At 44.8% G+C, this 12225-nt stretch overlaps 1 protein-coding gene across 4 annotated transcripts in view; it reads right to left on the minus strand.

The window, feature by feature from the left end:
• Positions 1 to 12225, minus strand: part of AUTS2 (activator of transcription and developmental regulator AUTS2) — a 1122616-nt gene that overhangs the window by 77107 nt on the left and 1033284 nt on the right. For all 4 annotated transcript variants that reach the window (XM_059898924.1, XM_059898923.1, XM_059898926.1 and 1 more), the window contains exon 6: positions 8248 to 8299. In XM_059898924.1, coding sequence (XP_059754907.1) covers positions 8248 to 8299 — 52 coding nt within the window. The remainder of the gene's footprint in view (positions 1 to 8247; positions 8300 to 12225) is intronic.

Here is a 12225-nt window from a genome sequence, read left to right on the forward strand (position 1 = left end):
CTCGGCATGGACTGGCCTCATGCTTACATCATTGGTTGCTAGGGAAATGCCCCTGCTGGAAAATCCTAAATCACTTCTAATAAAATCTGGCTGAAGAGTAACAATCGGTCCACTTACAGGCACAAGAATGGGCGTGGAGAGTGGAAATATGGAAACACGTCTTAGTAGCAGGGAAGGAAATCAGAGACGTCTGAAGTTGAGCATCGCTGCAATGCGGTCACCGTGATGCTTTTGGCAGCACCTGCTCAGATCACGGTGGGCATCCTGGAATGCCAGGAAGACCTGGATGAGACCCCCCCACTGTCAAGAGAGTGTTCCTACTAACCTCCAGGGAACACAGAATACTTTGGAACAGCACGGTGGAAAAAGTCCTAGGGACTTGTTCTGGCCAATGAGATGGCTGGAAATGCCCAACACCACAACCAAGCTGAAACTTTAAAGAGGTGTTCTATGATTCTGTCTCTACTCTTTTCCTTTTACTAAGATAACCACGATGAGGGCTGCTTCTCTAGCCTGGGTCCCAGAATAAAAACAAGGGGAACCACAGCTGGTCCGCAGCTGACACCTGATACGAGACCTTTGTTGCTGTAAGCTCTTCAGCATAATGTGCCAAAGCAGATGAACAGAGGCCCTATTAAGGGATACAGAAGGGCAAAGACATCTCTCCAGAACAGCCATGCCAGTGCACTGGGTGCTGAACAATGGTAAAAGATTTATAAGAGGGACTTCCCTGGTGGTGCATTGGTTAAGAATCCGCCTGCCAATGCAGGGGACACAGGTTCGAGCCCTGGTCTGGGAAGATCCCACGTGCCACTGAGCAACTAAGCCCGTGCGCCACAGCTACTGAGCCTGCGCTCTAGGGCCCGCGAGCCACAACTACTGAAACCCATGCGCCTAGAGCCCCTGATCCGCAGCAAGAGAAGCTACCACAGTGAGAAGCCTGCGCACCGCAACGAAAAGTAGCCCGCCGCTCGCTGCAACTAGAGAAAGCTCGCGTGCAGCAACGAAGACCCAACGCAACCAAAAATAAATAAATTTTAAAAAAGTATTTATAAGAGAAAAGCACGTGGAACATGGCAGCTCTTTGCCCTAAGCTATTCTAGTGAACCCAATATTAAATTTTATTTATTCATTTATTTATTTTTTGGCCGTGTGGCTTGTGGGATCTCAGTTCCCCGACCAGGTATTGAACCTGGGCCACGGCAATGAAAGCCCGGAATCCTAACCCCTAGGCCACCAGGGAACTCCCAATACCAATTTTTCAACTCCTGGATTCAGTTAACGCTGAGAGGTTTGCGCAAATGGAGAACTCTGCACATCACACACACAGTGACCTCACAGAGCACTCCCCTAAGGATTGGCCCCTTCCACTCCTACACACAGGCTTCAGGAATCAGTGAGAAAGCATTTCTAGGAGGGGAACCAGAGGCACAGCCACTTATGGACAGCTTTCCACTTGGAGGTAAAATGAACCTCCAAATACCAGTTGATGGGCCACCTTACATAAGCAGGCTTTAGAATGCACTTTCCCAGCAAGTCCAGACACCCAGGCAACTGATGGAAGTCAAGTCTATGGGTGGGGTGGGGGAGTGGTATAGAATATCTGAATTCGGGCCCAGGATCTCTTTGGTGAATTCACGAAGTGGGTCCTCAACTGAGAGCCACTTCTACTTTCTTAAAGCATAGACTGGGCAAGCAGGTAAAAGATTTTGATGGTTGCCCCAGGCTAAATCAAAGACAGCTGAGCAAAAAGTTCAGGCACCATGAAATTAATAAAATCCCTGTTGCACCCGCTCCACCATAGGTTCAAGAATAAACTGGTAAAAATTCGAAATGCACGGAGATTACTTGAGTGGGAATCAATCATTCCTCCACTGAAAAATTTTGACATTTCCTTATACAGCATATTCACTGGATTCATAATTCACCAAAGTTGCTTCCTGAGACTGAGCATTGCTGGACTTTCTGAGTAATTGAGACAAATTTTGTTTGTTAAATAAATTCCGGGCAAGTGCATATTTGACTTACGCACAGGAAAGGAAAGAATTCTTATGTAAGCTGCAACACAATAGAGTTTTATCTTATCTGAGGAACTTATTGCCGCTCGCCTGTGTGTGTTTTACTGCCAAAATAAAATAAATTGAATCAGCTCACACATGATAACATGCTCTTTCCTAACTCATACTAATTGCCTGGCTAATTGATGTTTGTTGAACTTTCTCCATTTCATTGAGTGATTAGGTACAAAGCTAACAGTTGACATCTGTAGGCGCTTAACTGGCGTCTGTAATTACTGTTAATGTTAAATAATTGTTAGTTAATTGGAGTGGTAACTGAGTGAATGGAATCCAGATTGTGAAGCAAAAAGAAACCTAGTTAAATAAACATACATTTTCAGAGAAAACAACATTTTTGTGCAGTTGTCAGAAACCAGAAATAATCCAGAGGCCATGGGATAGCCACCGGCTTCCTCCATGCAGGAAACTCTCCAGGCCTGAGGCTGACCCCGTGCACTTGAAGGTTGTTACCAGTGAGGAGGCCCTTTGTCATTTAACGGTTCTCATTAAAGACTCTCCAGAACTGATCTGATATTTTTTGTGCCAAGTGTCTACTATGAATGTAGACTACTTTCTGAGACAGCGAATTTGACATCATTGCCTAAACGAAGCACTAAATATGAACAGAATGAAAAGTGATGCTGATCAACATTCAAGCTTCTTTGCTAATATTGCCAAGTATGGAGAAAAGTCTTTCCAAGAACAGCAGCAATCAATCAATAAAGTAAGGGAAGAGCTTTTTAGTGGGCTCAGAAATAAACAGTGGCAATGTGATCATCCGACTAAAAGAATGTCACCCTGTAATCTGCTCCAGCTCACAGAGGCGCTCAGGACCAGGAGATCTGGCCTACTTTTATCTGGAAAAGTGGCATCGCTGTCAAAGTTCTACTCCAAAGACACCATCAAGATCAATTCAAATGCTCGGAATACCTTCCACCCCTTGAGCTAAAATTCCAGTAAGGGGATCCAACATTTACCCAGGATTCCCCACCATACTCACGAACAAGGTCAGGGAGAGACCAGGTAGCAGTTGATGGAAAAATATCTGGAGGGAAACACTTTCTGACCACATGGAATCTTTTTAGACCCTTCCCGGTGGTTTCACACTAAGAATACAAGGCTTCTGTTTCCAAGAATTCTCAAGGAATAATTCTATACAACAAATTCTGTATGTAAGAGTCTGGCTCCTACAGGAAGGTCAATTTCCATAACAAAAGGAGCTGATTACGTGTTCTCTGAAGTGTGGAGTAGGAGGGAAAACCCAACTACTCACAACTCCTTCGTCTTGAATCAAGCACCAATTACCCTTCAATAGTATTTCCCCCCTATCAGACATCTCTATCCTCTAAAGACCCAAGAAAACGCTCTGAAACTACAAAAAGGATCCAGAGAAGGAAAAATAAAGAATGAGTGACAGTGCAACTTTCCCTTATGTAGGATTTAAGACAGTACAAAAATGGGACTAATTTATAGAGGCTAAAATGGGCTCAGTTTACTCTTCTGCACGTGGGGAATAAGCTTTATGTCATGTTCTCCTTACAAGGAAACCCAAGACACTACAAGGAATTGTAAAATGGTCTCCATATTTTTATTATAATTGGATTTTAAACTCTATATCTTTTTTTTTTTTTTTTTTAAAGAAAGCTATCCCACACTCAATTGCATTGTTTTCACTTACGTAGAAAGCACAGAATTGTTTTAGGGGAGGGGCCCTGGTGGTAACATAACTCTTACCTTTACTTGTCACCAAACCAAGGAATTCCCCCTTTATGTCTAAACTCGATGAATGAAGTGAGATCATCGCCATGAAAGATTTTATTACGTACTCAGTTGCTGAACCTAAACCCACCAAGCAGCATCTCTAGTAACTTTTTTCTCACTTCATCTCAAATCTCAACCAATTTTTTAGCCAGGTTTTCCTTCTATGCTGGTGATAAAACCATATTGTCAAAGATACCCAAAAGCCCTACTGATCTAAAGGCTCCAACCTCATCTGTGTCCCATGGAAACCCTCAGCACAAAATCGACCCCAAGAAGAGGCCTGTGTGTCCACTAGTAGGTCTGGTGGGGCCTGGGAAAGGAAAACCAGCCCTGGTCGGAGAGAGCTCAAGGTGGCCCCAGTGTTCCGTCTGGCACTCATCATGGTGAGTGAGTGTCCACCAGAGTCCCCATGGCTGACCTGGGGGAGGGGAGGTGGGGTCCTACCCGGGAGGGTGGGTGGCTGGTCCTTTGCTGTATACGTTTCAGTAGACGGGGGTGCTCACGGCAGAAGGGAGCACCAATCAGGGGCCTCATCCCTACCCGGGTCATTCCCCACCCCAGCTATTTGGAAACACGCAGCTCTCCCACAGTTAGCTCAGGGCACCTCTCCCCAGGAGGGCCGACATTACCACGAGACGAAGGTGAAGGCCAGAGAAGGGGTGAGAGTGATGGGGTGAAGTACACCACCTGGCCCCTCTCATCTGCAACTTGCCTTAGCTGCAGGACAGATCCTGGAAAAGAGGCAATTCAGGGCCTTTTCTCTACCCCTAAACTAGACCGTGGACCTACACCAGGGCTGGCAGGATAGTCATGTCTACTAAGTACTCATTTCCTGCATTTCTGCCTATATATGAAAGTGGCAAAACCCCTGAGAAGTAGAACCGAGAGTAGGTCAAGAAGGGTTATAAATACTGGCTGGACACACTGAATTGACTGACGAGTTAGCTCCTTTTAAGGATAAACAGTCTAGAATTTGGGGTACAAATCCTACTGCTTCTACAGCAGTTCAACCAACTCAATATGGACAAGAACTTAGTCTCTCTCTGTGTGTCTCTGTCTCACTGGGAAAATTAATTTTTTCTTTGGCAGATGGTTGAGTCACAAAGACAGAAGGATTCATAAAATTCACATGAACATCCTGTAAACATTTAAACACATAAAGATTAAATAAGGCAACCATGACCTTGATTAAAGTTAAACTATTTTTTTATGTCTCCAACCCTAAGCCCTGCAACTTGGAGGTTCATCTCCCCGCCCCTCTGGACAAGGTCAATTCTCACTGGGCATGTTGTGTGTACATGCAAGCATGCACCGTTTGATTAATTTGTTTCAAAGTGGGAAATAAAAGGCGTCAGAAGGAAACAACGATTCGGAACACCTAAACACAAAAATCTTGCTGGTCCTCTATTAAACTGGACAGACTCTACAACACAGAGAGAGTCCAAATAAAATCAAACAGGCAGAAGGGATATAAAATGTGTTCATGGCACCTACTCTGCTTCAGCCCCTCCCCCCTTCCCCAGCTAACTGTTTTATCCCCACCAGAGATGTCGGCCCAGGACTAGGTTTTGCCATGATTGAAAATTCTGACCTAAAGAGGCGAAATGACTTACTCCAGCTCACCAACAGACTGACGGGACTTGAGGCACAGCCCCTGCTGCTTCAGCCAGAGCCGCATCCCCCAACCGCCCAGCCCGACATCAAAGCTGCGCACCCCCCCGCCCGCCGGGCCGGCCCCACCACAATCAGCTTGTGAGATTAGCACTGCCCTCCCACAGTGAAATTTTATGGACCGAATCTGCCTGCCACCGGGCTCCGCAGCGTAATCTCGCCAGCAGCTGAAAGCCACACTTCTGGAAGGCCAGGGCCCGGTGGGGCTCCTGAGAGGGAGAGGTGATGTGTAGCTTTAAACATCTGGAGGAGGAGGAATACACGTGTCAGCTTCCCTGCACTTCTGTCAGACTGTTCAATAAGCCGAGGCTTTGAAGATCTTCCCAGTGGTGTTTGTTACCTGGTATAAATTTGCCCTTTCTTACATTGCTTTTTATTGCTCTTGGCTAAGAATACTGGACAGAGACGGGAGACCTGACTTGCAGGCGGGCAGGCTGCTTTGCAGGAGAACTTGAACTTGATGTGCATGAAACTGACAGTTCCTTGAAGGCCTTGTCAACCATCCATCCAGTAAACACTGCCACTACCCAGAGTAAAAACAGACCTAAACCCACATGCACATAGCAAGACTCTCTGCACCTGTCTTGAAGCAATTATTGACATGATCACTATACAATGAATCTCTTTTTTGAACTTGTTTTCCTGATATTTAGCAGTTTGAATACTAATCCCCTTAACAAAACTGCCCCCATGCTTCCCCCCTCCCCGGCCCCCCCTTAATCTCTTTCTCTCCAGGGAGGACGGCGGGTGCTGGATACCAGTCCGTCTACTTTGCAGCACCTGGATTTGCATTGATTCCGGCTCTTGTCATTCATGTTACCAACAGGAATTAGCATAAGGCATTAAGGGGAAACTCTGGAGGAGAAAAGAAAGGCCATTTTGATGGAAATAAGGGGCAAAGGAATAATCTGCCATCAACTAAAATGCTTATTTGTGTATGGTTTCCCAAGCAAAGCTTAGCAAAAAGCCTATGTTGATTTTAGTGTACACAAAGAAACCTTAATCCTTTCAAGGCAACTAAATCACCCCCAGAAAAGCAGCTCAGAAAAAAGGCACCCTGTCAGGATGACTATTCACAACCAAATAGATGCCACAAATCACACTCTGTAAGTAAACAAAAATAAGAATGTGGGAGAGTTTGATTGGAAAAGGGAGAGGGGCCAGAGGAGCAGGAGGGAAGAGGCAGAGGGGCGAGGATGATGGTCGGCATCAATCACTCCTCCTCGGCCCTGAAGGGAGCCTTTCAGCCCCAGGAGGGCAGCGGGGCCTGAATGCAGGTCCCAGAGCCAACTCTCCTGCCAGGCCTGCTCCCAGAGAGGGCAAGCACATTCCAAAACTTTACAGCAAGTTAGCAAAAGAGAGACACAGTCATGTGGGCTGGAGGTCCTGGGGAGGGGGTGGGGCAGGGTGCCACTGAAACACAGAGGACCTCCTTTTGGTGAACTGTCCTGCCTCAGGCTCCTCCTCCTCCTATTTTGCAGGGACACACGACCATCTACCCAACCTCTTCCCTCGTCAAAATGAGCAATAAACAATTATGTATCTTTCCATTTGAGCCCTGTACGCTGTGAACTGCAGCGTATCTTCTTTTATTGGGCTTTAGCATTATGGACAACAAATTTATACAAACTTTCAGTCCATCAAAATATATGATGAAACATAAAACTGGAATACTCCATTATGCAATAAAAGAGATAAAATTCAATATGACAATAATTCTGGGAGTAACAGCAATCACATAAGCATGTACACCTAAAGGGAACTCTAAACATAATGTACTATTTAAAGCTGCAGTTGGTTCAAGTTCTAAAATAATCTGGGCGCTCAAAATAACTGCACTTGGAAACATGTGTGACTAACCAGCTAGCAAAAATGCTAGCCAAGGCAACTATAGAATGCCAAGGTGGTTTCATATTTCACTTCATAAAGGCCCAACCCCGTTCAAGCTACCAAGTATCTTCCATGTAATACAGAACGAGACCACGACAGGACGCATACATTCTGTATTTAGCAATTACCACGCAAGCACCTACAACAGGCTCTACAGCGGAGAGAAAGAGATCAAATAATTTATATGATTTATACCTTTCAAAGTATACACCATTGTAAAGCCCGTGATTAGAAGCTCCCTTAAATTTCATTATTTCCAACAATACTGCTACAAATGAAAACTGCCCAGAAACCTATTGGCAGTGATTTAAGATAAGTTTCCCCTTTATGTATTGCTATATCATTAGCCTCTCTTACTCTATATCGCAGTTTGGAAGAAAGTAATGGGATGGCACGTATTTAAATTTTGCCCTCTTGATGGTTTATTAATTTTACAGAAAGCCCACAGCAGAGTAAGGCTTGGTTTATGACCATAATGCTGTGAATACTAAACATGCACTGATTATTAGAGTCTGCAGTACAAATCAGCGATTTATCGTTCTCCAACTGCTGGGTAGTTGATAATAAGAAAGTTAAGGCATCTTAAGAACTATTATTCTCCATTACCACTTCCTACATTAAATGAAAGTCGCACAGACAGTAGTAATTTCTTAGTCAAATCAATTTAAGTAAGGATTCAATGTATTCTTTTAAAATAAACTGTTTTTGGATGCATCACAAAAGCACACAGATTCTGTCTCAAGCAAAAATACAAATTATGAACCGTAGCTCCAGAATGAAAAGGGAATGACCATTGTTCTTTATGCTTTCATCCCAACAACAGAGCAAATAGAAAAATAAGCTATTGCTCGGATTTAAGGAGTCTTACCTTTGTTTACAATAACAGTATTGAAGAGTTTTTCAGAGCTGGCATCTGAGGCCTGCAACACAAGAAGGGGAAAGAAAGCATTACTACTGTCATTAATTTTGTCATCACCATCATCATTACGATTATTTTAAATCAATTTTACTACGTTTTAGAAAAGCCTAAAAAGGAAAGTGGCAATTTCCCCCAATCCTCCATAAGGTGGTGCTGGTTGACTGCGTGAGCCAGACCTGCAGTGCAGCTATTTGCTGAGGGAAGAAAAAAATCTGATTTTAAAAACATGTCCTTATTAGACATATTATCTGTGCAAAACATATTTCTATGAGATGATACACAAAGCAATTCAGCTCATTCGCATAATGATTTTGCAATTTCATTGACAGATCATTATTTTGGAAACAGTACTTTTTTTGTATTTGCAGACATGCCATATTTTTCAATTTTCTCTCACAAACTAGAAATGCCTATTATTTAACGCTAAGCTTCTCCTCACTAAAAAGTGTCAACCAGCACTCCCTGAAATTCATTTTTAAAGATTTATCTGATGACCCCAAGATCCCTGCCCCCTGTGGTAACCAGGACGACCTTGGTGTTGAAATGAAAGCCAGCCGACCTGCCCAGCAACCCGACACTATACACACCATCAGCATTATTTCCTTTCCATTTTCTAGAAATCACGTCTGCTAATTATTACAGTGGCTCCAGGAATGTGAAATAAGCCTGTTTAAACAGCAAGAATACAGGCAATTTAAATTATACACTAATGTTCTGGAAAATCAACATGAAGTCTGTTTGGAGAAAAATGCTATAATGTTTCAGAAGCACTGTATTTCTAGAACTTGAAAAATTAAAAAATAAACTTAAAAATTAAGCAGCTCCATTATACAGTAATTTGATGATGTACATGCATTTAAAGTTATAATGGCTATATTATATTTATGCTCTTCTTGCTACCCAACCCTTGTAAGAAATCACCGGTCTTCACACTTTATGCACAGAAATGCATGTTTTGACAAAGCGAAGCAGAGAACGGTGAATAAATCTAGAAGAAATATAAGAAATAGCGTGCGGGGGAATCTGAAATACAACATATTCAGACTCTGGAGCTGGCTTTTGGGGACAAAGAAGATATTCAATTTAGTCTTTTTGTGTTATATTGATAAAGATGAGATATTCCAGAGTGTTATCTGGGGAACAAGTTCTAGTTCTCAATGCAAGTGATACAGAAAGACATAAAATATTGTTATGACTATTTTCCCCTTTATTTTAATTCTAATCTGCCTACTGTAAGCGTGATTCCAAAGATTAATAGATCAAGAAAAAAATGAATGTATAGTATGTGCAAAACAAGTGTTGAACTCTATACGTTTATACATAAGCAGTTTAAAATAAAACAAATCCTTGATAGATGTTTCCTTTTATTTTGCATGAATAAAAAATATGCTGAGGGCCTTCTTGACATTTTAAACATAATTAAATAAAACTGCATATTACAGTAGCTTTTCATAAAAATAAACCACCAAAAAAGTGTTGCATGGAGGGGGAAACAAGATATGCATTAAACAAATCAAGAATATTGAGTTATAGAAGCAAAAATTACAGGAATAGTGTTGTTATATTGTAATATTAAGTGAGATGTCTAGGAACACGAGTTTCCCAGCTAAAAACCTGGAGATAAGAGCATTTCACTATTCCTTGATGAAAAAGTGTCTCTTAGTTCAAACTGGAATGGCTACGGTAAATTCATGGCTTAAACTACAGTTGATATTTTTAAAAGGAAAAAAAAAAGGGGGGGGGGCTGTTAATTCATTCTACCAAATTGAAAGAACCCCTGCAGATTTGGGGACTACCTATTAAAATGAGCCTAACTGGCCCAAAGCACTATAGAAACAAAGTACTGTACCGTCAATGCAAAAAGCATGGGTAAGGAGAGGAAAAGGTTCTTGATCCAGCTTTTATTTGCACTTGGGGTATGTGTGTGTGTTAGACGGGGAGAGAGAGAGAGATCAAACTGGACAGAAGCTGTAGGTGAAGAGGCCTTCTGGCTGTCTTGCACACCCTCCTGTGCCACCCTTGTCAGCTCCACTGGGCTCCACACCATATTCTCAAGTAGCCAGTTAAGTGATCCTTATGTCTGAAGCGAACTTAGAGGATGTGATTATACGATGCCAACCGGTAAGTTATTAAGGAAATGAGTCTGACAGGATATTCAGAGTGACTTAGGAGTAATGCTCTCCAATAAAAGCTTTTCCAGCCCTTTAATTTTCTGATACATGTCACAAAGCCGTTTTGTAACTGGGAAGGGGAAGGGGGGCGGGGGTCCTCAAAAAGGTCTCCATGGAAAAACACCCAAAAGAAAATGACAGCAGTGGGACTTAGGCTAATCATAAAATGATCTGGATCCCTTTTTCTCCCATCCAGGTGGTTACAACTATGGCTGGCCACTGTCCTGAAAAGTCAGAAAAGAGCTTCTCAGCCAAAGTCTTAAGCAGGAACTACAAGGAAATTCTTTGCTTTTTCTCGATGAACTTTCAAATTCACCTTGTGCTTTAAAGCATTTGTACAAATTTGTGGCTTCTTGGATCTTAATCTTTGGGGTGTTTTCTTTGTCATTGTTTTTTAGGGAAAAGTGTGAAATTCCTTATATTACCTGGACCATTTTCCTGGCTGATTTTTTTTTTTTAATCAGGGACGACTAATGGAAAAACGTGGTGAGCCAAGGGTTAGCCGGTGAGCACAGCTTTTCCTTCTCTCCTTCCTTAATACGGGGGCACCTTTACATACTAAAGATCTTTAGATTTTGCTCGCCATTTCACTTCATCCCCCTTCACTCGGTTTTGGAGGATGAGGGCGTGAAGTGGCTGCACCTAAAAATATTAGAAAAAAACAAAGCTCTCTTTTGGCTGCTTTTTATTTCGGGGGGAGGTAGAAGCAGATTTTTTAAAAAATACTAAAAAATTACTAGACGCCGTAGTTGATGTTTAAAGAAAAGTTAAATAAGTCAAACAGACTGAAGAAAGGAACACAGAGAATGAGGAAACGAAGAAAAGCCTTCCGAGCAGACAGGAGCGAGACGCGCGGCCGCTCGGGTTCGAGGTCCACCTTAATTCCCTTCGGCCGCGGATCCCGGGCACGGCCCTCTGCACCCGCGCGAGGAGGGGCTTTCCAACAAGAAAAGAGAAACCTCCTCGAAACTTAAGCGCGAGTTCTTTCCCCAGCTGTCGCGATCCCGAGCCCAGATCTCCTTTCGCTTCCCTTGGCACCGCGTGCGGGCCAGGATCCCGACCTCGGCGTGGGGAAGCGGTACCCCGGGAAGCGGCAGCGAGCGCAGCGCCAAGGTCTCCAGCCCGAGCGGGCGCAGGCCGCGGCCCCAGCCGGAGGCAGGCGGAGCCCCTCGGGGCGGGTGGCGCCGGGGCAGCTCCGGTCCCCGGGCACGACCGCACAGCTCCGGCCGCCCGCGCCGCCGCTCCCCGCCCGAGCCCGGCTGGCCAGGAGTGGAAAGTACAAAGGCGGGCGACCGGGCCGCGGAAGGAGAGAGGGCGGCCGGGCCGGCGGGAGGGAGGAGGGATGGGTGGCGGCGGGGTGCTCGGGCGCGCCAGACCCGCCCCTGCCACCCCTGCCCGCCGGCCCGGCCGCCGCAACAAAAGACCCCCGACCCGCCGCCTCCCTTTCGACCGCGGGAGGCGAGCGGGGGAGCCGCGCCCCCAGGGCTGCATTACCTGATAGCAAAGGGTTAAGCGGTCCTGTCAGCCCCAAGTTCATGGTTTGGTTCCTGAGCAAGGCTCACGATGGGGGATCGTCAGAGACCAGGGGGAAAACCAGCCAAACACGGAGAAAACGCCCAACTCCGACCGGGCTCGGTCCGCGCCAGTCTCTCCTTCTTTCCAGGCGAAAGTCTGAAAGCGGATGCACGCGAACCAAATCCGTACGAACGCCAGCTCCGGGGCGGCCGAGCGCCAGCGCCGCGCACACATCCAGCGC

Source organism: Balaenoptera ricei, chromosome 15 (assembly GCF_028023285.1).
Source record: "Balaenoptera ricei isolate mBalRic1 chromosome 15, mBalRic1.hap2, whole genome shotgun sequence".
Classification (NCBI taxonomy): domain Eukaryota; kingdom Metazoa; phylum Chordata; class Mammalia; order Artiodactyla; family Balaenopteridae; genus Balaenoptera; species Balaenoptera ricei.